This window comes from Argentina silus (genome assembly GCF_951799395.1).
Source record: "Argentina silus genome assembly, chromosome: 1".
NCBI classification, from domain to species: Eukaryota; Metazoa; Chordata; class Actinopteri; order Argentiniformes; family Argentinidae; genus Argentina; species Argentina silus.
The window spans coordinates 8,906,693-8,931,817 of record NC_139655.1 but is presented as its reverse complement, the minus strand read 5'-3'; the positions used below and the strand labels follow the sequence as shown (position 1 = coordinate 8,931,817).

Below are 25,125 nucleotides of genomic sequence, written 5' to 3'. Positions count from 1 at the left end.
CTGGCACAACATTTTATATTTGAAACCAAGCAGCCAACCTGTTCACGAGTCAATGAGAATTGCCCATGCTTTATAGCTTGATCCTTGACATTCTGGATGGAATGCATAATGTTTTTTTTATTTTTTTTTATCTCATTAGCAGAATTATTTGATTAGCATTCATTGGATAACATTAATTTCCATGTGGTACTTCAGTTTCATCAATGGAACCATAATACTCATTTGTTCACGGACAAAAACAGGTTCTTTGTTAATTCAAATGGCTCCATTGACATCACATTTCTTTTTACAGATTGCTGAACAAAAGCTGAGAAATTATGAATCCAGTCTGTGCTTGTACACGATCCCCCATGAGATAGTCCATGAATGCTTGCCAGGATGGCTCTGGCACTATGGCCTTTACACAAGCCTCCCACTAAATAGGCTCTTTTAGAAAAGGGAGGCAAGATTTATTAGGATTAACTTCCAAAAGCCCATGAATTATGCATGCAGCCCCAAATTACCTATCAAGACCAGCCATAGTGGGGACAATGCCTCATTGAAGCATATCAAGTATTGGACTGCCAATAATACAAAATGGCTATCCTTAGAAACAAAGCTTGGCTGCCAGGCACTTGCAGGTAATTTGGGAGACAATATGTATGTAAACACACACAGTATTATCTACTGTATGGACTGTGTACATTGTTCTTTTTTTCAATCCTTTGTCTTCAATGGATAGTAGTTGGAATGGTAGGCTATAATCATTGGAAACATAACTTTTTGGAACACATGGGGTGGTAGCCGAAGTCGCCTCTACAGGTTTTGGATATCTGACATTTGCATTCCTGTCGAGTTGAAGCGCACTACTCACCTGTACAAAACTCCCAGTCTAGACTTCCGAGTCTAAAGTGTGCCGACGTCCCGAAAACGTTGCAGAATCCAGACTTTGAATATTTCAGTGTACTACTGAATATCTCCCTATCCAAGTCAGAAAATAAATAATATTTTGAAGATATTTAAACTGATGGTAGCTACAAAGTAACGTTGCATTTTAAGGATTAGCTACATAGTCTAGAGAAGTAAACATTAGTTTTATTCAAATCATAATATTTCTGATAATTGTATTTGTCATCTAGTACTATTAAATATATACAGGAGTACACAGCACCTTCCAAGTCTGTTTTGAGCATGTTTCAGGTTTCATGTTTCAGGGCTGTCAGGACTCAAATCTAAATGAGCTGCTGTGTACGGGTGAGTAGCGTGCTTCCACTCTATATGGATACAAATGTCAGATATACATATATCAGATATACATCAAGCAGAATGACTACATGTACCAGAATTACATTTGAGGGACTCACCATCTTGCAGATATGACAACTCCATCATTTTGACTGACAAAATACGAATATTAACAGTGCCAACATTCAACGTTTATAGTCTCATTCAAGCCATTTACATGTATTTAAAATCAGGGCTCTCACATCTCACCATTGCCAATATTCATGAGCAAGTCCTCTGAAAACTTTATATCTTCTCCAAGTCAATGTCCTTTTTTACGTTATCTCTCTGATTTATCCCTGTTGGTATTTTTCACAGGGATCAATAGGAGATCGAAGGGAGGACTACAATGCCTGATTTGGTGACATTGCATCCCAGCGTACATCCTACCAGAAGCTCATTACCATAAGTTATTAATCATTCAGAGCATTCCTAGAGTGATTGGATAACATGATAACCAATCACTTCCTGCTTCTCCTGATGCTCTCCTTCCTCTGGCCAAGTACTGCCCTACCTTTGACACCTGGGAATACTGGGAATCTGTTTGGAACGTCGGAGAATGATGGAAGGATACTCCAGCGCTCAAAGCGAGGATGGATGTGGAATCAATTCTTTCTTCTGGAGGAGTACACAGGAAATGACAATCAGTATGTTGGCAAGGTAAGGGTTCAACATGCTGTTGTGCAGTTTGTTATGATTCATATGCTGCCATGAAGTATAGAAGCATAGTATAGAAGTATAGAAGTGGCAAAATAATTGCACTACTGTACTACTAAAGGTCACTTTGTCAACAGTGTGCTCTTGTATTGGTAGTTTGTGGCAGATTATTTTTCTGAAATCTTGAAATTAAGATAATGTTTATGGTGAGAAGTCTCAGAAATACGAATGTAGGGCTCTCCATGATAATACACATATAACATGTCCAGGCTACAGTATAGTGCCAGAGTGACTGTATATCAGTGAATGTTATTGTAAAGTGAACATCTAGGACTAAAGATGATCTTAGATGTCCACTTGCAAAGAGCAATGCCATCACCCTTTGTTCACTGAGATAGAGACCTATAATGGACACCATTTGTTTGGAGCCAGCCAACATCAAACCACTGCTCAAGCATGTAGGACAGAGTGTGCACTCGCCTGTCCATATGCAATGTATGCTGTTTTGTCCTAATGTTTCAAGTTGCTTGACAATTGCAGCACCAAATTTAAATGAAATCCCTCCTTTGGTATCATCTGAGGGTGAGAGATGATGTTAATACGTTCTTTGCTACAACAGCCAGACTTTTTGTTCATGCACCTATCTTACAGCTATTATGTTGCATTGCACACGTGCAGCTGCCTGTGGAATTGCATATGAGTGAAACGTCCTGCTTGTTTGTATCTCAGGTAATCTCCACTAATCCTGGCATGTCACTTTGCTGACTTTAATACACCCATGGAGATTGGAGACTAACAGACTCAAAGTTTGGCAGACTCAATAGAAGATGTTTGTATGAGTTTGACACAACCTCCATGGACTTAAGATGCTGTTATTGAATGTACACCGTACAAAACAGTGGCCGTCATCATTGTTGTCTTAGACAGACCCTTCTATGAACGTTGTCTTGTTTTTCTATCATAAACATACAACAAGCACTGTTATGCACTTAAACACAGAGACCCCAAGCTCAAAACCCTTTCTTTTAACAGAGGTTAGTGAGTTACTGAGTCACTCTCTCTTGCGACGGCTCCCATCTTCCATTGGTAATAGAGCAGTGGAACAGCTTGGAGATACCTTACCTTCCCTACTCTGTGTGTTTAAGTCATGTAGTCTACCCTGTCCCCAAAGTTTTTACTTACTACTTACTTGACCAGTTTACTTGACCATTGATTTCCCATATATTTCACACTCTTTAAAATATATTGTATAGTCTCTGATTAAAAGGCAGAAAGGTAGAAAACTAACATACACTGCATCCCTCAAGGACCAGAGTTTTGCACCTCTGACCTAAGAGCCTACAGTAAACACAGGCAGCAGCTTGTTAGGCCAATGCCGACAGGTGAAAAGCATGGCTCCCAGGCAGGTGATTTGCATGTCCTCATCTACTCACTAAGGCAAAACTCAAAACACAGGGAAATGTAAATATGAGCCATTAATCAGAGACAAAATCCACAACAAATCAAGCCATACGAACCATCAAGCATGCAACATAATCATTGACTCACACCCAGGGCTTAAGAGTCTGCTCTTTCATGACACAGCTCTTCTCAGAGGCTTGTGTAAGCCAGAGAGCCCTGATAAGAATCACAATAGAGGACTTTTTTTCAGAGCTATAACACCCTTTAGATCAGAGAGGCTCCTGTCAAGTCACCAATGCTAGTGCTAACGCAGCAACAGCTGCGGTGAAGAATGTTACAGTTATCATCCTGAGGGAGGGAAATGAGGTGACTGTCAACAGCCAATTTTCTCAGAGGAAGCTGGCTTTCACAGTACGCGTCATTCTCTGGAGTAAACAAGTGTCATGTGCAGGGTTGAGTAGGGGGGATATGACTGCATGCTTCGCAGATAGCATCACCCTGACGTGTTGAAGAGAATGGAAGATTAAAAGGAAAGGGGAAATAAAACAATAAATCAATCAAGCAAGCGAATGATATTCACTGCAACTATTCATAGTGTTACCTGATGAGGCAACAAAACAGGACTGGCTATAAAAAGCCCATCTATTGATGTGTTAGTGACTGCTGCATCCTGGCTTTCTTCCTGACTGTTTGATGGTCTCTGGCACACATCTTCTGGCATGACAGCAATCACATGCGCCGACTCTCCACTCACCCAGTGTCCAATATCATTCGAAATTATACTGCCAAAGAGACATGAGGCTGCAATAAATAACAGGGAAGAAAAAAAGTAACGCCCACATGCGGCTTTAGAGAGGAAGCTGTGGCGAACAGTATCGCTAATTCCATCAGTTTCACTGTGAAGTCTTGTGTGTGAGGAGTGCTGAAAAGCCAACAGATAGGCACTTACAGGCCCAGTGCAAAGCCATCAAGGACATTGATGGTCTTTCCTTATAAAAATCATTAAATGGCCTTTGCAGTGCACTGTGGGAGGGCTTATTTATTTCACATCCAATCAAATCCCCCCACAACTCACCTGCAATCTTCCCTCCATCCCTTAAGCAATATTTCTCTGTCACAGTGCTCAATCTCTAAATGTCAGTATTGAAATGCCAGTATATTTTATTGTTACAAATGTGAACAAATTAGTTTGTTCACAACAACTATTTACAGTACGATGTTGACAATGTTGTAAAGTAAGACTTTTTTACCATCTATTGAGGGCATCTGTAATGGATTTTGATTGTTTGGGCTCCACTCATGAACTGGTGCGTAAGATTTTGGTGAAACAACCGGTTTTGGTGAAACAACCGGTTTAGTAAGTGCAAATAACTTGTTCATTCAAAACTTTGTATACATTGCAAGCAGTAATGTAAAAACTGCCTTTTGCGGGCCCATAGTAAATCTGGCCCATAGTGTCCTATTTGAAAATGTTTCTTTAAAGTCGGATTGAAATAGAAATCACTAAATGACGCTCACAGTAATTCTTGGAAGTGCGCCACCTCCTTTTATATTTTATAGCATTGTGAATAGCTGTGACTTCTGACATCACGAATTACAACAGTTGCATGTTCTCCAATCATGATAGGGCACTGGTGAAGTGTGCCCACCTCAACTGGAAACAAAGTTGTGTGCCCAGCTATGTGGACATATGTGGACTTTTCCCTGCTGCTAGATGTCGGCAGATTTTAACCCAGGAGATTTTCTCTGAATATGAATACTCTACCAGTCAATATCAGGTATGCTATGAGTTTAGTGAGTAAATTATCTGTGAAATGGGATATTGTTGAGTGGGTAGCTAGTACTAGCTAACAACCAGCTGTAACATTAATTGGCTAGATGGGCTGTCAGTCAAACACTGAAGATACACGACGAGCCAGTCCTGAAGCAGTCTGCAGAAGAAAATCTATAAATGAATTAAGCTGATTTAATAAACTTTACTTTACTCACTGAAAGTGAACTTCCTAACATGAGTTTGTTGTCACTCTGACATAACAAAATCTTTTTTTTATTTTTTATTTCAGTCCAACTTTAAGTTTCAATGAGGAATTTGAAAAGTGTTCCCTGGTTCAATTATTTATATGTGTATTTCTGGCAGTAAACACCATCCTCTTGCATGCCTCTTGCAGTTGCTGATTCATTATCTACTGATTTTCAGTGAGCCAGAGTGTCATTAGTGGGTGTGAGTATTTAACGAGTCAAGCCCTTGTGGAGGCCTACTTTTGAAGCATGGCTCTGAAGTGTGAACACTTGCAATGCAATGCAATCAGGCGGCTTTTGTGCCTGAGGTTTCTTCAGGGGCAGTGGCTTACACACTATTCCACCCTTGCTATTGATGTGAACAAAATCCTATTAACCTCCTGATAGCTTGTGATGCATTGTGTCTGTAAACAAAACTTGCCACCCTACAATTCCGATAGCCTGACCATCACTGTCACCAATTGAAGAGTGCATCCCATGGGCACAGCTCTGTGTACAATTACTGCTCATCACATCACTGACATTGTGCTTACTTTGGGCAAAAAATCTTAATTAAAGTAGTTCCTGAAATGTGATTATTTATAACATTACAGTATTTGGAGCACTGGAGTATTTAACCAACATCAGCATTGGAACCACTGGCAGGCATACCCACAGTAAAACCCACAAACATTGTAATCCAAGTACAATACTTCAATCTGACTTCTCACATGGCAATATCCCTTCAGAGATGTTATGTAATGTATAATTGATGACTAGTGTCACTTTGTTTAAGCCCATTGATGGCAAAGTTAACATTAGCCAATTAAGCTAACATATCATATATGACAAACTTTGGACAGCAGCAAGTCCTTGTTGAACTACTTTTGAGATGTGCAACAAATTAAACAAACCAGAACTGTTTCATTAGAACATTGCTTCCACTGACAGATCCAAGTAACCTGCATAAAGTGTGCACAGTTTTGCTATCAAAAGGTACCATGAAGACTCATGTGTACATTTATACATATTTTAAGTTAGGGATTAAGTCGATGAGAATCCCTGCCATTGTCACAAGCCCTACTATTATATCAGAGAGTGATACAGAGGTAGAGAGAGAGACAGACAGACAAAGAAAGAGAAGAAACACTATAATTATTCAGTATCCGTTTTAAGTTCTATTTTCCTATCTCTTCTTTGCAGCACTATAAGCAATGCTCACTATAGACCTGACAAGAATTACCAATGATGTTGCTGCTTTATTGACTGTTCCACTGTGTTTGTGCAAGGGGATTTGACTCATCAAGTCTCTCCTCTGTCAAAGACTGCTTTTGTGGACCAAGGCCTTTAAAAAAACTAAAACCACTAACCTTTACTCAACCTTGCTACTTGTTTATGTCTTGCATGCACACATACAACAACTAATTGCCCAGAATGCTGTCTTTGGCTAATGTAAAGGCCAAAGGAAGGGCAACAAAATGGGAAAAGCCATTGCATTGTGTAGATTTCAATTATGGATCTGTTGATGTCTGTACGTAGGCCCCAGTGATCACAATGATGCCTACTCTCTGAGTTTGTACTGCATTAATCCACTCCATACTTCTGTACCAACCTGTCTGAAATATATGGATTTCTGGGGGACAGAATGACAGTATAGCTACACTGTAGAGTTTCTTTTGACGTTTCTTTTTTGTTTTATCGTTATGGGATTAACAACCAAGTCTGAGACATGTTAGAGACATCAGAGGAAATTATAGTGGAAAAGGACACAGGATTTAGAATAATAGGACTTTTATTTTATTGTATATACAGTATACTGTATTGTTGGTAGTATACATTTTATGAATTAGGATAGCTTTATCATCATCGACAGTGTTTAGCAATGGACATTATGAGTTACAGTGCCTTTGGAAAGTATTCAGACCCCTTCACCTTTTCCACATTTTCTTGTGTTATAGACTCAAATCGATTAAATTAAACTAATTTGTCATCAATCCACACACAATAACCCAGAATGACAAAGTGAAAAGGTTTTTAGAAATGTCAGTCAATTTATTAAAATTGAAATACAGAAATACCTAATGTATTCAGACCCTTTGCTATGACACTCTTAAAATTAGCTAAAATGCAAAAATGTCATCAACAAATCACTCAATAAGTTGAATTGATTCCATCTTAATGGAAGGATAATAGTTGATGCAGCGACCACTATTCTTCACACGAGAGATGGTGCGGAAACTGCATTGCATGTGCTGGATTTTCACCAAACTTAATGCTTTGTAGTAAAACCAAATAAACAAATTTCCAGCCACTTTCTTTGTTGTGTCACTTGAATTCATTGTTGCAAACACAATTATGGATATGAGATAGATTATCGACTCTGCTTTTTCCTCTCTACCATTCAACTTTGTAGATTTGTGTACGTCTCCACAGGCCTCAGGGTCACATTCCTGAGCAGTTTTGTTCCTCTTCATTTGCTCAGTTTGTAATGACAACCTGATCCTCTCAGTGCGTAATTGATTCCTCTGCAAATCAGAGACCCTATAAAAACAAAGATATTAATTCCAAAATGACATGAACTATTATCCTTGCATTAAGATGGACTCAATTCAACTTACTGAGTGATTTGTTGATGACATTTTTGCAATTTAGCTAATTTTAAGAGTGTCATAGCAAAGGGTCTGAATACTTATGTACATACTTATGTACTGTATTTCAATTTTAATACATTTACTGAAATTTCTAAAAACCTGTTTTTGCTTTGCCATTCTGGGGTATTGTGTGTGGATTGATGGCTAATTATTTTAATTTAATCCACTTTAAATTGAGTCTATAACACAACAAAATGTGGAAAAAGTGAAGGGGTCTGAATACTTTCCGAAGGCACTGTATACCATCACAGTCTGTGACTATACTCATAGTTAGGTCACAGTGTGCATATTTCTCATTTCTTCCTGAGTTGCATTGTTGATCTCAGATTGCAGAAAATAATTAGTTTTTCTCTCAGTATGTTGATATTAATATTCATAAGTAACTGGCGTTCATTCTGTGTCCCTCTCTCCTTGTCATTTAAAATGCTGAGATACAGCTCTAAATATATCCACTGACACCACATCAGCAATATAGTAATGAGCTTCAAGCAAGTCTTTGTAACAATGTGCATACATTACTGTTCTGTCCCCCCATCAGAATTAAAGCAGTTGCAACTTAAGTTTCAAGGCAAGTTCATAAATGACCACTTCTGTCTTGCTGCACAAGTGTTTTGTTCTCCTGGAAAATCTTGAGCTGCTGTTGATCGAATTGGGGCCTCTGACTATGAAAGTGATTGCAACTACCATGGAGGTATTTTTTGAATAAATGTACAGTTGACATATAATAACTACTGTAGAATTTCAAGAAAGCAGGGTGAAGGGACAGAGTTTACTTTGAATTAGGAATTGCAATAATCAGCAACTGAATGCTGTTCAGAATCAAAATGCTGTTCTTTTATGGTGTTGACATGTGTGCCTATCTTTGGTCCTCATGCTGTAGAGCTGCTTGCAATATAATTGTAATAGTATGTTGTTGTTACATGCCAAGGTATGTATCATCACGCAATTGTTGTTGCAGACTGTTAACCTATTACTGTTGGTTATAAAAGGTTCAGTGAGTAAAGTGATTTCTAATCCCACCATTATGAGTGATATACATTATTTATTATGATGCACTTAATAGTATTTTGACAACAATGATGTATTAACCTCAACCTTTTCACATTTATATACTGTACACTGATCGCTGCTGTATATTATTGTGTGTATTGCAATGAAGCACACTGTAAATTACTTATTTCAATTGTTCTCACAATGTTATTTTGATCACACAGGACTCATCTTGTTTCAGAAAATAGACACTTCAGGGGGCAGTCACAATCAGGACAAAAAGCTTTGCAATCAATTGGATAGAAGGACTAGCTTGTTGAAGTACACACTCATGTTGCTAAGAAGCAGGTGACATAAATACGTTATCAGTTCAAAGTAAAACTAGAATGATTTCTTCCACAACAGACATGTTCGCAACAGAACATCATTTGACATTGTATACAGTACCAGTCAAAAGTTTGGACACACCTTCTCATTCAATGTTTTTTCTTTATTTTTATTATTTACTACATTGTAGATTAATATTGAAGACATAAAAACTATGAAGGAACACATATGGAATTATGTAGTAAACAAAAAAGTGTTAAACAAACCAGAATATGTTTTATATTTTAGATTCTTCAAAGTAGCCACCTTTTGCTTTGATGACAGCTTTGCACACTTTGGCAAGTTTGTGTCCAAACTTTTGACTGGTACTGTATGTCATGCAATGGCTTGGATATCCCATGTCTTGCATTGTCTCTCTCCTTCTGCTATAATTTTAACCACATGGATAGATATACACAAACAAACAAAAACAATTCTGTAAGTAAAGGTGATTAAAATTAGGATCAACCCCACGATAATCTGTGGCTTGACCATATGCAAGACAGGAAGATGGACATCATCATACAATCCAACCTGTGATTTTGTAGCAATGTTACATTTGTAAATACTGTGCAGTGATCATGACCAAAGTTTAACTTCTTTACATTCGTCTATCTTATTTGTTTACTTCGTACATATCCTGGCTGACACTGAATACTGTCCATATCTAATAAAGTGTTTCCCCTCCACAGCTCCACTCCAACATGGACAGAGGCGATGGTAATGTGAGGTACATTCTCACTGGAGATGGGGCAGGCTCTTTGTTCACCATCGATGCAAAATCAGGTGACATCCATGCCACCAAGAGGCTGGACAGGGAGGAGAAGGCTATGTACACACTCCACGCCCAGGTTGTAGACGTGAATAACATCACACTGGAGGCTGATACGGAATTTAACATCAAAATCCATGACATCAATGACAATGAGCCAAAGTTTGCAAAGGAAATCTACTTTGCCAGTGTCCCTGAGATGTCCGATGTGGGTGAGTGAAGCTTGCTTTTTTTGTTTTCAGTTGGGTCAAAATGACTGACACTTTTTTTTGCAGATGTACAGTAAACTTCTGAGTTGCAATGTAGAGTAATATCTATGGTATGACTCATTGTTAACTGATTGCATGCCTTCCACACATATTCTCTGTCCAATGGCATGACCTTTTGTCATGTGAATTCTAACCAAGAAATGTGGATGGCAATCAATTAGCTGTTGGCATAGCTTCATGTGGGGTTATTCTTTTAATTGCATATCAAATAATGTTATTGTATGCTTATGTAATATTGAAATATGTCATTATTATATCTTCAGGAGGTATAGCCTCATTGCTCTCAAAGTGTATTAATTCATGGGTAAACCAATTGACATGAACACACCCTTAGATACATCATGCAACTGCAAATTAATAAAAATATCAATCACAAGTGAATTAAAACCTATTTACCATTATTACAAATTATAGCACTCTATGCTGTCCCCCAGGGCATAATGATTAACTCAGTGACTCCAAGAGAGGAATCTTCAAGTTAAAACAGGCAGCCGATATGTTTAGAATGAATGTATACAGTATGTCTTCCGGCAAGCTAACTCTCTGATAAGCTGATACAATATATCCAAACTACCTATTGGCTCAACAAGTTGTCAAGTCAACTATTGTAGAAGGAGGCTGCAACATGGCCTTCTTTTAGTCCAAAAAAAATAATGATTGAAATTGAAGGATATTGCCGTTTTGATGCCATTAACTGTCCACAAAATAGGCCTCACAGTTTGGAAACACAGCCTGTATTGCTCACTTTGTATGGGAATTGATCTTAAAGAGGCAAAACAGCTCAATATCGAATTATTATTTGCTGTTGTTCCCCAACTTGCTTTTTTATTATGTCCATGATAAAGAATCTGTTATTTGTGCGTACAAATACAAATAAATAGGGCAAAATGTGTTGCATTTGATGAAGTGGATGCAATCATGAGCTGCAGCTTTCAAAGTATTTTTGTAAAATGTTGCAGTTATTTTGTGACGTTGGTGAGGGCTGTTTTGTGGACATGATAGTCTTAAGCTGTGCACTCTTTGCAGTTCATTCATTCATTCATACACTCACCAAACACTTTATTAGGAACATCTGTACACCTTCTCATGGCGGAGGTGGTGTAATGATGTGGGGAATGTTTTCTTGGCACACTTTGGGCCTGTTAATGCCAATCAATCACAGCCTATTTGAGTATCGTTGCTGACCATGTGCATCCCTTCATGGCCACAATTTACCCATCTTCTAATGGCTACTTCCAGCATGATAATGCACCATGTCACAAAGCAAAAGCCGTCTCAAACTGGTTTCATGAACATGACAATGAGTTCAGTGTTCTTCAGTGGCCTTCCCAGTCACCGGATCTGAATTCAATAGAACACCTTTGGGATGTGGTAGAACGGGAGATTCACAGCTTGAAAGTGCACCTGAAAAATCTGCAGGAATTGCGTGATGCAATCATGTCATCATGGACCAGAATCTCAAAGGAATGTTTCCAACGTCTTGTGGAATCAATGCCACGAAGAATTGAGGCTGTTTTGAGAGGAAAGGGAGGCCCTACCCAGTATTAGTATAGTGTTCCTAATAAAGTGTTCGGTGAGTGTACATACATACTTTGCAATCAACAAAGGGGAGGAAGTCAAGAGTGATGCATTATCATTATAATTTCATGCATGAACATTACCAAATAATAGGTCACAGTCCCCAATACTTCTCAACAGAGGAACAAACTGCCCATGTGTTCAGAACCTGCAAACTGGTTAATCAAAGCAGTCATCCATGAAGAGTCAGCCGCTCCCTTTCATGTTATCAATGCAGGTCTAAGCGCGACAGATGTTCCAGCATTCATTAGTATTCTCTAAGACAGTCAGACCAAAACAGAATGTTGCAGAAGTCTCTAGAATGCCAAGGACAATATTTGAGAGGTGTCACGGATGACATGAGGCACATCGTCAGATGCGTGGCTAAGGTCGCCAGTCACCTCTAAACTCCATTCAATATGAGAATCAAGTTAATATGTGTTGCACATTGTAATGGAGCAAAATCATTCATGGTCATATGCTAAAGTTCACAATATTATTATTATTCCTGTACATACAAACAGAGATAATCGTAATCTCAGCGAAGAACAACAAGATCATTTTTATTTCAATTCCATGCTTCATCTATATATTTTATATGAAATATTTTGGAAAGACAATCTATTGTTGTATGGCAGCTTGTGCATATATTGTATCTCTAATCAAGGTTATGCTATTGAGCTTTGCTAAGTAAGAAATCCAACATAATATTACATTGTGTGAAGCAATTGTTCAGAGAGGGCTACTCTAACAACTGTGCCATCACATGCAACATAACATTTCAAAGCCTCACACTTTCTCTGAAAGTGAACTGTACGGTGTATTAAAATGCAGTGGTGAAAATGCAGAAAGTGAGTGGGTACAATCATTCCATAATAATTGTTTGAGGGGCAGTGGAGTAAGATGTATGAATATGTGTCTCATCTCTGATTGGACAGTTAGCATCCTCTGCTCTTCCACAGGTACATACGTGGTACAAGTCACCGCCACAGATGCTGATGATCAAACATATGGGAACAGTGCCAAGCTTGTGTATAGTATTCTACAAGGTCAACCTTATTTCTCTGTGGATTCAGATAATGGTAAGCTATCCCCCCAAAATAGGCATGCAAATGTATCTAAAGATGATTTTCTTATTATCATATTATCTACCCTCTTCAAATCTGCAAACAGAGTCCTAACCGTGCTCAATATGGAGTGTTTGTTCAACAGAAGAGAAGTGAATGGGGTGAATCAGGTTTTTCTCTGTATATCTGTGTTAGTGATTTGAATATCAACCAACAATCTTTAACAGTAGCAAGGTGGGTGAATGTACTGATTGTTGGTAAATATTGATTTGTGATATTATGAACTATAACTTCTCTCTGTAGATTGATGATTTTGATAGTCAGTTCTCTGTTGGGTTTGTCTATTGAATGTACAATCTATAAGTCTGTTCTGTGGGACAACAACAGAAAATAAAAACATAATTGACCTGATTCAAGACAAGCAAAACAAATAAATAAATAGAATGGTTTCATTTTGTATTCAGGCACTATTAGGACAGCCTTACCTGGCATGAACCGAGAGAACAGGGAGAACTACCAGGTTGTGATCCAGGCTAAGGACATGGCGGGGCAGATGGGTGGGCTGTCAGGGACCACCACAGTCAGCATCACCCTCTCAGATGTGAACGACAGCCCACCACGCTTTGTTAACAGTAAGACACTACTCCTCTATACCTTGTTGTTGTTTTAAGCATAGTGCTTTATTACATATAGTTAATGGAGTGTGCTAATTATCAATGAGACATACATCAGCGACTGACTGAGAAGCAATGTCACTAAGGCAGCATTACTGAGGTGATAGAGTACTCCATTCCACTGGATTAAAAAATGTGACACAATTGAATGCTATGTTTTAAAAATGTGATAAACAAAAGTGCACTAGTTCATTGAAGCTGAAAATCTATTACATAACAAACAAACAGCTTAGAATTTCCCAGGAGTGTATAAACAAATACCTTGAATAAACAAAAACACTCACAAAAACACATCATCATAAAGAGCAAATAATCGTGGAGTTCAAATTCATGTTTATTCTTTTATTTAATTTTCCTTCAGATACTTTTCGTCTCAACACTGTGGAGACTGCTGACATAGGGGCTGTCATAGGTCGGATCAAAGCCTATGATGCAGATGTGGGCCAGAATGCTGAGATGGACTATAACATTGTTGGTGAAGATGGACAACTACAAGACATGTTCAGGATAGTCACTGACCCTAAAACACAGGAGGGCATTATTACAGTGAAAAAGGTACTACATCTCCAAAAACTCTCATGTTTAATTTGTCTGTGACCCACATACTTTACACAGTTTTCTTCCACCACCACAATCTCAGGATACCACTTCATGTGTGAGGAGAATGATCCTCAAAATTAAACCCATCTTGTATTAATATCTCAACACAATTGCTTAATTATGTTAACTGTCAAGAGCTCCTTATTCCCTTCTTGGACTTTGTAAAAGAGACTTTTGAAATACAGGTTTAGCTTCTCCTTTCTTTGCCAGGTCGCTATTCAGAGCCTCAGACAATTATGCAAATCATTGAACGGTGATGAAAAAAAAGACAGGACGTATGTATCAGGCTCAGATTTGAAATGAAACCAAGATAACTGTCCTTTATGTATAAAGATTTGTAAGAGACACATTGAATGGACCACCAGTTAAGACTGAAAGGTGCAGTAGGCCTTGGGAATTCACAGTTCCACATAGACTTGGAATTCATAGAAGAGTTCTATAGGTTATATCTTTCACATATACTGTAAGTCTTGGGAAATGAAGATCCTTCTTCACCTCAGTGTGTTAACTCTAATCTTGACATTCTTGAGTATAAATATAAATAACAATATGAATGTTGGTAAACCATGCTACACAAACGTTCAAGTAAGCAGAACTGTGCATATTGTTACAGTTATGATTGTTGATGATACTTCAGAGTAAAAGACAGCTCATTTTGTGTGTCTCTTGTTTCCTTCGTCAATCAATAGCGACTGGATTACGAATATAAGAGGACATACATGTTCAAAGTGGAGGTGAAAAACACCTACCTGGACTCGCGATTCATGCATGGTTTGCCATTCAAAGATGAAGCAAATGTCAGGGTGACAGTAGAGGACGTGGACGAGCCCCCCGTGTTCACCAGGAATCCTTACATCATCGAGGTGCATGAGGACACAGCCGCTGGCAGTTTTGTTGGGGTGGTGTCCGCAAGGGATCCCGATGGTGCTAACAATCCAGTCAAGTGAGTGACCGCAGACCGAACTGATCGGAATTAACACCTCACATATATGTAAAGCTCTGCACTTTCTAACCTAACTCAGGTGTATCTCAGAAAAAGATAAGATAAGACAAGATTTGTTTGGTTGATTTATTCACTGTTTAGAAATGATTCATTGTTAAGGTGAATATGGGGCTTTGATTGAGGCAATTAGATTGTTTCATGACTTAACCTCCTGTTAAGTATCAATTGTCAAGATAAAGAAACCAGTAGAAACAAGCAATTATTGGTAAAAGAGTCTATATAAAATTCAACGTCTCCTCTTATCAGGTTTTTTGGGTGGAAATGTTCGCTTGGCTAAATCTAATCTATCAGTGTGTCAGTGTGGAGGGGGAAGAAAAGCAAATTATTCATGGTTCCCTCCTGGTGATTTCCCAGAGGAAGTTGGCGGCACTGTTAAGTGAATACAGACACTGTTTATTTTCCAGAATTATGTAAGCCCAGCGCGGTGCAGCACAAAGCCAAAGCGAAAGAGCCTCATTTGCTCTATCGATTCACACAACTCTGTTCTGCCATTCCACACATATGGCGCCTGTCTGTCTTCAACATGGAGATATGGCATTATTTGCCTGTGCAGCATGGAGTATTGTGTTGCATATTTAAATGTCAATGGAATATGTAAGTTGACAGTGATAAATGAGAGAGCTGTGTAAATGATGCATTATTTCTTGACAAACGAGGGAGAGGGATGATACATGCTGTAGGGACAAATGTTGGGCAATTTCAAATGTATTTTGTCATAGATTTCTGTATTATTCAACTTAATGATGCCAATGGTCAGATAAGAAAGCAGATTGCAGTAAGATACAAGAGGGACATAATGACAACTCAAGAAAAGTGCCAATGTTGTAAAAACAGACTGTGTCTCTAAAATGGTTTAGAAGCAACATACAGTATGAAAACTCTGGGTCATATAGTAGTTGCTGTACATTGCTGTGGCATGTTCAATTGAATTCAAGACCATATCTGGGGAATAAAAAAGAGGATAATTACAGTGCGATGTGATTAATGAGACTACTACTGTCGTATATTTTTACACAACCAAAAACAATGTACTTGTATTTCTCTTTGCAGATACTCTATTGATCGCCATACAGATCTGGAGAGACTCTTCAACATTGATTCTGTAAACGGCACTATCACAACACTGAAAGCACTGGACAGGGAAATGTCCAAATGGCATAACATCTCTGTGGTTGCAACTGAAATAAGTAAGTTCAACAAAAAGCAAATCAAAATATAGCGCATCATGCACAGATGCAGCACAAAACGCTTCACAGAAAATAATAAATAAATAATGTTAAAAAGACAAGAAAATTAAAAAGACAAGAAAAAACATTAGATGATAAAAATATAGCAGCCATGGAAGTTCAAACAGTAAACACAGTAAAAACATGTGAGGACTGTCGAGACTAATGCACAAAGGTAAACTAAAACCTCAAATGTAATAGAAGTAATGAGCTAAAGGAACTGAGTGACTAAATACATTTTACATACCTTATCTTTACTTTTCTTTTGCTTTATCTCTTAATAGTATACATTGCTTATGTTGACAGCCTTTGTACAGTAGCAATTATGCGTTAGTATCCTTTCAATAAAATCATGTGCTTAGTTCACATGTATGCATTGACATTATTTAATAATATTGATGGAAACAGATGATAGCTATAGTAATATATAGGTTTATCCACACATAATGTACAGTACAGTACTGTAAATCAACTCAAGGTTTTGATCCAAGCTGATGGATGTCTTGAGAACTTGAACACACTGGTGAGTCTATGGAACCATTTTCAGTCATCGCATTTACCTCTGCTGGCTCAACAATACATATTACTTTTTAAAGCCTGTTTGTGAGAGAGAACATTAATGTCAGGTAATAAAGAGTCAACAAGGTGTGTGGAGCATTTATTAAAAGATAGTAACTTTCACACATATTTATTTTCTTTTGAGAAGGAAAATTAACTTTATCACAATCTCAAAATTCTTGTTTAGGTAACCCTCGCCAAACTACACGAGTCCCAGTACTCATCAAGGTCCTAGACGTCAATGACAATGCACCTGAATTTGCAATGTCTTATGACACATTTGTCTGTGAGAATGTCAAAGCAGGACAGGTACGTAATATACTGTATTCCACTTGTCAAAACCCACTAAACAGTTGTTAAGCAATTGCTGGACTATTATGTCACAAAATCCTCATATAATTGCAACTTAGAGTCATTAAAATGTAAGTACCCAGGTACAGTTTAAGAGCAACATAATGTAAAGTATCACCCATGTTTTGAATGGCATCATTCTGAAAAAGATTTTAAAAAAAATGTATAATGTAAATGTTTGCGATCCACAGCTGATTCAGACGATAAGTGCTGTTGACACCGATGAACCCCTTGTTGGACATAAATTTGTCTTCAGTATAAGCACTACCAATCCAAACTTCACAATTGTTGACAGAGAAGGTAAACTCACCCTGCTGTAACATTGTTTGTGTTCAAATGGCATACACCCCAGTAATCTGTTATTTTCTGAGTGAACACTAGGAATACAAAATAAAAAAAACATATGTACTGTATGTTCTCTTAAGAACTGCATCTAATGACATTTCTTGTAAAGGAAAAGGCACTCATTTATGTTAGATATACTGCAAACATATTAGGTAATATCAGGGTAAGCAAATGTTGTATTAACAAAGACAACTTGATATGTTGATGGTGACATGATTAATGCTTCCCTTCTGACCATTTGTTCCAACATGAGAAATTACACTGCTAAGCTCCTATACTTCCCCCTCCTTTGAACCTTCCTTAGATAACACTGCCAATATCCTGACGCGGAGGGGAGGGTTTAGTCGTCGTGAGATGAGCATGTATTTACTGCCGGTGGTGATTTCAGACAATGACTACCCAATCCAGAGCAGCACCAGCACGTTGATTGTGCGTGTATGTGCCTGTGACAGCCGGGGCAACATGCAGTCTTGCAACCCAGAGGCCCTGCCATTCTCAGATGGCCTCACCACTGGAGCCCTGGTAGCCATTCTGCTATGTGTCATCATCCTCCTAAGTGAGTAGCAATCACACTAGTCATATTGTATCCTTCCTCTTGTGTTCGGGTCAAATCTGACCGATTTACAACTTTTCTGAAATGTAAATATTTGTGTTTTTCATCTGATTGCCTCAAGACTTTATGTTTTCCTCCACACAAGGCATTTGAACATATACAATTGCTGATCACCACTTTCATTGAATTTTGAGTGGTTTAGTTAACTTTGTCACACATGTGGGGTTCTGGGTCTAAAATGACCACCATAAGAAATGAATGGGTAATGAAATGTAAAAAAAAAAAAAACATACAATAGAAAAAAATACATTGAAATGTAGATACATTTTCAGTGTCTGTTCTTTGTATATTCACTGCAGTTACTAATGTTAACCACTAGCTGAAGACATTGTTTCATAGCTTAAAAAGGTGTTAAACAAAATATGGTGATGATTTATGGTTTTTGTGTTTATATAAGAGCAGTTAAAACAGACCGGCCAAATTTGGCTGCGAACACTATAATAAGGGGGCGATGATGAACCGCATGATTTTGTACTGTTTTGAACTCTATTACAAAAAACTATGCTGCTCTGTGCTGTACTAGTTGGTAGTAACATATAACTAGATTAAAATGAGTCATCTCCCTATACAGAGCTACAAGGTCACCAGTTGTCCTCTGTCAGTCATGGGGTATTTGGCATATGACATACTGTATTCAAAATGAGTGTGGTCTTGGCCACCAGGCAGGTATAAGAAAATCTGTGATGGTCCTATTGCTAAAAATTGTCCTTAAGACCTGTCCTTGGTCTGTGTCAAATTTGGCGCTTTAATCACAAAGGGCACAAATCCTTAAAAATGTGACCTCTTGCCGCCCCTCTAACAGTGCATGGTTTCAGTGGTTCTATGCTGTCCTTTGTTTGCTTTCTTTTGTCCTCCCAAGTTCTTCAACTAAGGTTAAGGGAGGGCCACTTGCTAAGACGTTACTCGTCGCATCCTCTTCACATACAGTGCATTTCCTCCTGAAAATGGTGCAGTGGAAGAAAGCTTTTTCATTAGACAATAAATACACTTGACAAAAAGGTCTTTGTGTATTTTGCTGGTAAAAGTAGGTCATATGCTATTTCCTGACATCCTAAAGCACCACTTCAACCCCCTTTGTGAGGTAATGCAGTATGTAAAAGCATACAGTGTAAAACAGCAAATGTGCATGTCATTTTCCCAGCAAAAAGAGAAAATATGTTGTGCTTATGTTCAAGGGTATATCAATAAGTAATGATAATAACTGTCTTTGGGCCCCACCTTAACAACATCAACCAAAAGCAAACAGTGCCCTGCATACATAATGGGACAGTGAAGCATGTTTTCTTCTTTTGGTTCTATACTCCAAAGGTTTGGATTTGAAATGAAACAGCTTTTATTTGAGGGCATTTGTGTACATTGGTTCCACCATTTAGAAATGACAACACTTTGTATACATAGTCCCCCTATTTCAGGGCACTAAAAGTAATGGGACAATTGGCTTGACAGACATTTTTGGTTACCCAGGTGTATTCCATCAAATCATTTGTGTATCCTAAGAGCTGTCAATGTCTAGTATTGATTCAAGGTTTTGCATTTGCCTAGGCTTTGAGTCTTTTATTGGTGTCTGTCATCATGAGGACAATGAAAGTCAAGGAAGCCATTAGTCGGCTGAAAAATCTGAAACATACTGTTGCCAAAATCTTAGGCTTGACAAAATCAAAAGCTTGGAACATCATTTGAAAGAAAAAAAAAGCTCAGGTGAGTTCAGCAATCACAAACGGGCTGGTAGGCCATGGTAGACTTTTACAGTGGATAGCCGAAGAATGATAATTCATTAAGAAAATTATTATTAAGAAAACCTCAAAACAACTGTCAGGAACACTCTCCAGGAGGTAGGCCTGAATGTGTCAGAGACTACCATTCGCAGAATACATCACCAACCGAACTACAGAAGCTTCACTTCAAGGTGCAAATCAATAGTTGTCTTAAAAAATTATGGTCAGGTTACAGTTTGCTAAAAAGTACCTAAAACGCCTGCAGAGGTCTGGAAAAGGATCTTGTTGGTAGATAAGATTAATGTTATCATGTACCATACTGATTTCAAGTGGAAAGTTTTGAGTAAAAAGGATCTGCCTAAAATGTATAGAAACCACCTCATCTGTGAAACATGGTGGATGGGAGTGTTATGGTTTGGGCCAACAGGACCACATGCTTAATTTGTATGAATTCATACAAAAAGCAGAACACCAAATTTGTATGAAATCTTACGACCCGGTTTGTATGAAAAGCTATGAATGCGACTTGCATGGCGGTTAGGCAGTATAAGGTATAGACATTGAGTGGTTAAGGTTAGAGTAAGTTGTCTGGGGAAGGCATTAGCAAACATAAGCAGAAGCAACAAGAATTAGCACAAACAAACAAACAAGTTGTCTGGGGAAGGTATTAGCAAACATAAGTAAAAACAACAAGAATTAGCACAAACAAACAAAAATGTGTCTTGACCACAAATCAAACCAGCAACGTTGAGATTGCAAATTGGGATGCTAATGCCTCCACCATCCCACCAACCTCCTAATAAGATGTTCTGCCTTTAGTATTGATCTGCCAGGTTCTGCCTTTCATAATGAACAGACACTATAAATGGTCCCTTTCACATCCGCTCGGTCACATTCATGGCTTTTTATACGACCTGGGTCGTTACATTTCATACAAATTTGGTGTTCTGCTTTTTGTATGAATTCATATGAATTAAGCACGAGATCCTGTTGTTTGGGCATGTTTTGATGCCACTAGAACCGGCGAACTTGTTTTAGTGCAAGCAAAGCAGTGCATGCCTCCAAATGAATTGCATGGCAGTAAGACAATGTCCCAAAACATACTGCCATAGCAACTAGGGAGTTTTTCAGGGCCAATAAATCTTCTGACTTAAATACAACTAAACATGCGTTTAATTTCCTGATGATAACATTTTAGGCAAAAACACCTAAAAACAAACAACAACTGAAGATGGCTGCAGTACAGGCAAGGCAGAGCATCACCAGAGAAGATACCTGGTGTCTGGTGGGGTCAATGGGTCACAGACTTCAGGCAGTTATTGCTAACTAAAGGATTAACGACCAAGTACTAAACATGAGTGCTTAATCTGGACATTATATGAATTTGTCCTATTACTGATTAATTGATTTCAAATCCAAACTTTTTGGAGTATAGTTCCAAAAGAAGAAATGGTTCACTGTCCCATTACTTATGCAGGGCGCTGTATTTAGCAAAGTGATGTATTCAATTATGTGTGTGTGTGTGTGTGTGTGTGTGTGTGTGTGTGCGCGCGCATGTGTGTGCATACATGCATGTGTCCGTGCACGTGTGTGTGAGTTGCTCATCCTTCTCATTTCATACTGTGAGTCTGCTCCTTTGGTCATGTATGTGTACACCTGATCATGTGGGTGCTCTCCTGCTGTCATGAACATTTGTTCCATGATCTCCATCTGACTTGAGTGCTGTTCACATCCGCGCGTAGTCGTTGATCCTGCTCTAGCAAATTAAGTATTGACATACCTCCTCCCCACCGCCCCCTGCCTGTTCCTCCTCAAAGTCCCCTCTCAGTTATCTGGCAACTGGAGATCTCTGCTCACGCAGATTGAGAGTGCTGAAGGTTGAACCCCACGCTCGGCTCTTGAGCGAAATATCATGACATCTGCTCATTATCCAACGCTTTTCTCGCTTGAACCCCTCTGACAGACTGTCTCATTCACCTCCACTCGCCTCTGACAGGCGCGCGGTGAGCTGGAACGGCTGCTCTCTTCTCCTCCACACTGCAGCGCTCCACGCTGCCCCACAACACAGCACCGGTCAGTCAGAAACTCCACTGCTGAGCCCTCTAAAGAGCCTCCCCTGCAGAGAGAGCTTTGTAATTAACACCTGGTTGGGAGGCAGGTAGAGCACCGCAGTACCTGCAGAGAGAGAGAGAGAGAGAGAGGGAGAGAGAGGAGGGGTAACGCTGGCTGAACCAAGCCCAAACCAGAGGGATTGTTGCCCTTTTTCAGGAGAATAATGAGCCGTATGGAAATTGCACACTCTGATAGTGCCACTCTCTGGATACACATTATGCTCGCACTGCAACTTTTGATTAAAAGTCCTGCTGAAAATAATGAAGAGGGTGAGATATTTCATCATTTGCGCAAGGGAGGGTAGTCAAAGTAAAAAAATTGCTCTTTCAAGTATTATAGCTTTTCAACAGCCAATGTGACGGTAAAGCAAAATAAGAAAGGAAGAGCTTTTCTGCTGAATCTTTAATAATAGGAGGTGAATGCCTATGGCAGTGTTGGGGATTTATCAGTGATAGCAAATGTGTCTCTCCTCTGTGTTTTCACTCCCCTGGCTCCTTAATGCATGACACATGTTTTCAAGCACACTTCTCCCCCGTCTTATGTCAAGCTCTCTCTCTCTCTCTCTCTCTCTCTCTCTCTCTCTCCGTTTTATAGTGATCGTAGTGCTGTTTGCTGCCCTGAGGAGGCAGAGGAAGAAGGAGCCTCTGATCATCTCCAAAGAGGATGTGAGAGACAACGTAGTCAGCTACAACGATGAAGGGGGCGGAGAGGAGGACACCCAGGCATTTGATATCGGCACGCTGCGCAATCCAGAGGTGATGGACGCTAACAAGCTGCGCAGGGACATCATCCCAGAGATGCTGTTTCCCTTTCGTAGGACATCTCCTATAAAGGATAACACAGACGTCAGAGACTTCATTAACGGGAGGCTCCATGAGAACGACTCAGACCCCACCGCGCCCCCCTATGACTCCCTGGCAACATATGCTTACGAGGGGAGCGGGTCGCTAGCCGAGTCCCTCAGCTCACTAGAGTCTGGAGCCACTGAAGGTGACCATGAGTACGATTACCTTAGCAACTGGGGACCGCCATTCAAAAAACTTGCAGATATGTATATAGGGAAGGACACAGAGAGAGAAACCTAGCTCAGTCACAGTACCTTATCATCAATAAGTCTCTCTCACTCCTGCCACCCATCGACTCGGATGGTAAAATAGAATCCAAGACTTGAACTACTGTATATCTCACTACTGATGACACTACTTGTGACATTTCTCACAATTTTACTGTTTTGGGTTATAATCAGTAAAGATGCCTTTGAATTTTAGGAATTTTGTGAACAATGGTGTGGACAATGTGTTTTGTAATTGAAGAGAGCGATAGTAGTCTTGTATACTATCAATGTTTATTGGGAAAACAATAAAATGAACAAAAATAGCTTTTCCTGCAAACTCCATTTGAAATAGATGTATGAACTGTTTTTAATGATGGACATTATATATACTATTTGCTATCTTTGTTTAACAAGCAATGTTCATGTGAATGGTTGGTGAGGTTTATTCGTCAAACTGTGGATTCATTTCATCATATAGGTGTAAAATGTAATTCGGACGTGTACGTTGTAGGATAAATGTCATACGCTGAATTCATGCTGTTTGAATGCCAAGTCATATTGTTTTATATTTATATTTTTATACTTATTTTATTAATAAAAATTCCCCAAAACATTTGTATTTGGTTTTATTCTTACTTAATGTAGCTGTAATAGCACAAATTATGAATGTAATTCCCCTGATCAAAGAAATGTGTTTAGTTATATCAAAGGTTTTGACTAACAGAGTAGTGGTGGTGGCAGTGGCAGTCATAATGACTGCACAAGACCACTTATGACAGTCCGTATATTACAAGCTGAAGAATGTAAACATAACTGGAGACATAACATAACTCGTCATTTTTGGAGACAAACGTTACCATTATGATTGCTAGAAAGAGTAAATCTGAGTGGTAGCTAACAAATGGTAAATACTGTATGTTCTGATTTGGCCCAAGGTTTACAAAGCTTGCATTTACAAAGCTTGGAATTTACTACCGTGCTGAATCCCTTCTGCCAGAAGTCACTGACGCCTGTCTCCAAAAATGACAAACGTCTCCAGTTGCATTTACATTCTGCAGTTTGTGATGTATGGACATTCATAGCATATTAGAATTAGAGTATAACTTCCATTATAGGATGATGTATCCTGCATTTATTTGGACTCTTCCAAGATACCTAAATGTCATTGTAAACACATGGAAGCACAGGATGCTCTGTGGTTAGTGGAAACCAAAAATTATTTAAATTCCCACAAACAAACAATGACTCTTAACTGTAGTTGACAAATGGATCAAAACTAGTTCCCTGGAATCTTCGTTGATAAGAATCTGAATCCTCCTGTAACAGTTTCACATATTACCCTTACACCCCAGACAGTATAGTATCTGTTCTTGAAAAACTTCTGTTTCATTAAACATTATCATCAAGCACCATCATTGAAGCTCCTTCCCTTTCTTACCATCTCAAGGGAATCTGATGATGATGATCTATTGTTTTTCGAAGCAGAATCTAAAACGCTTTAAGCTGCAAAAATGTTGGATGCGGACAAAAAGAGAGTTCAAGAGGAATCCAGAAACACACTAAGCTTGTTATCCCACCCCTGACTTGATTCTTCTTTATTATTACTCATAGACAAAAAGACCAGTGTATTTTTTAATATAACCTAAAAAAGTGTCAGCAGAGACCCTCAAGACCCTGCACACATGATTTGCCACTAGCCAAAACGATGTTGATTAGTGAAAGGAGCCATGAGGACATTTGGTTGCTCCAATGGCGAGATATCAACATGTTTTGTATCAGTCTATGTTGTAGTTTATTCTCAGGTGCAGGAATAAGCAACAGCAGGTGTGATCAATAAATAGGTTCATTACACACAGCCTATATACCCTAGAATTACATGGTTG

The 25,125-nt window shown here is 38.8% G+C and overlaps 1 protein-coding gene across 1 annotated transcript; it reads left to right on the top strand.

Moving 5' to 3' along the window:
- Nucleotides 1-1,713: 1,713 nt before the first annotated feature.
- Nucleotides 1,714-23,273, top strand: LOC310810835 (cadherin-10-like; the record flags this gene model as incomplete). The annotated part of the gene is made up of 11 exons (XM_083678691.1): nucleotides 1,714-1,923; nucleotides 10,019-10,310; nucleotides 12,887-13,006; nucleotides 13,456-13,623; nucleotides 14,027-14,220; nucleotides 14,955-15,208; nucleotides 16,319-16,455; nucleotides 17,240-17,361; nucleotides 17,595-17,703; nucleotides 18,053-18,304; nucleotides 22,783-23,273. 11 exons carry the CDS (start codon nucleotides 1,714-1,716, stop codon nucleotides 23,271-23,273), a joined length of 2,349 nt encoding a protein of 782 aa, XP_083534817.1.
- Nucleotides 23,274-25,125: the final 1,852 nt, after the last annotated feature.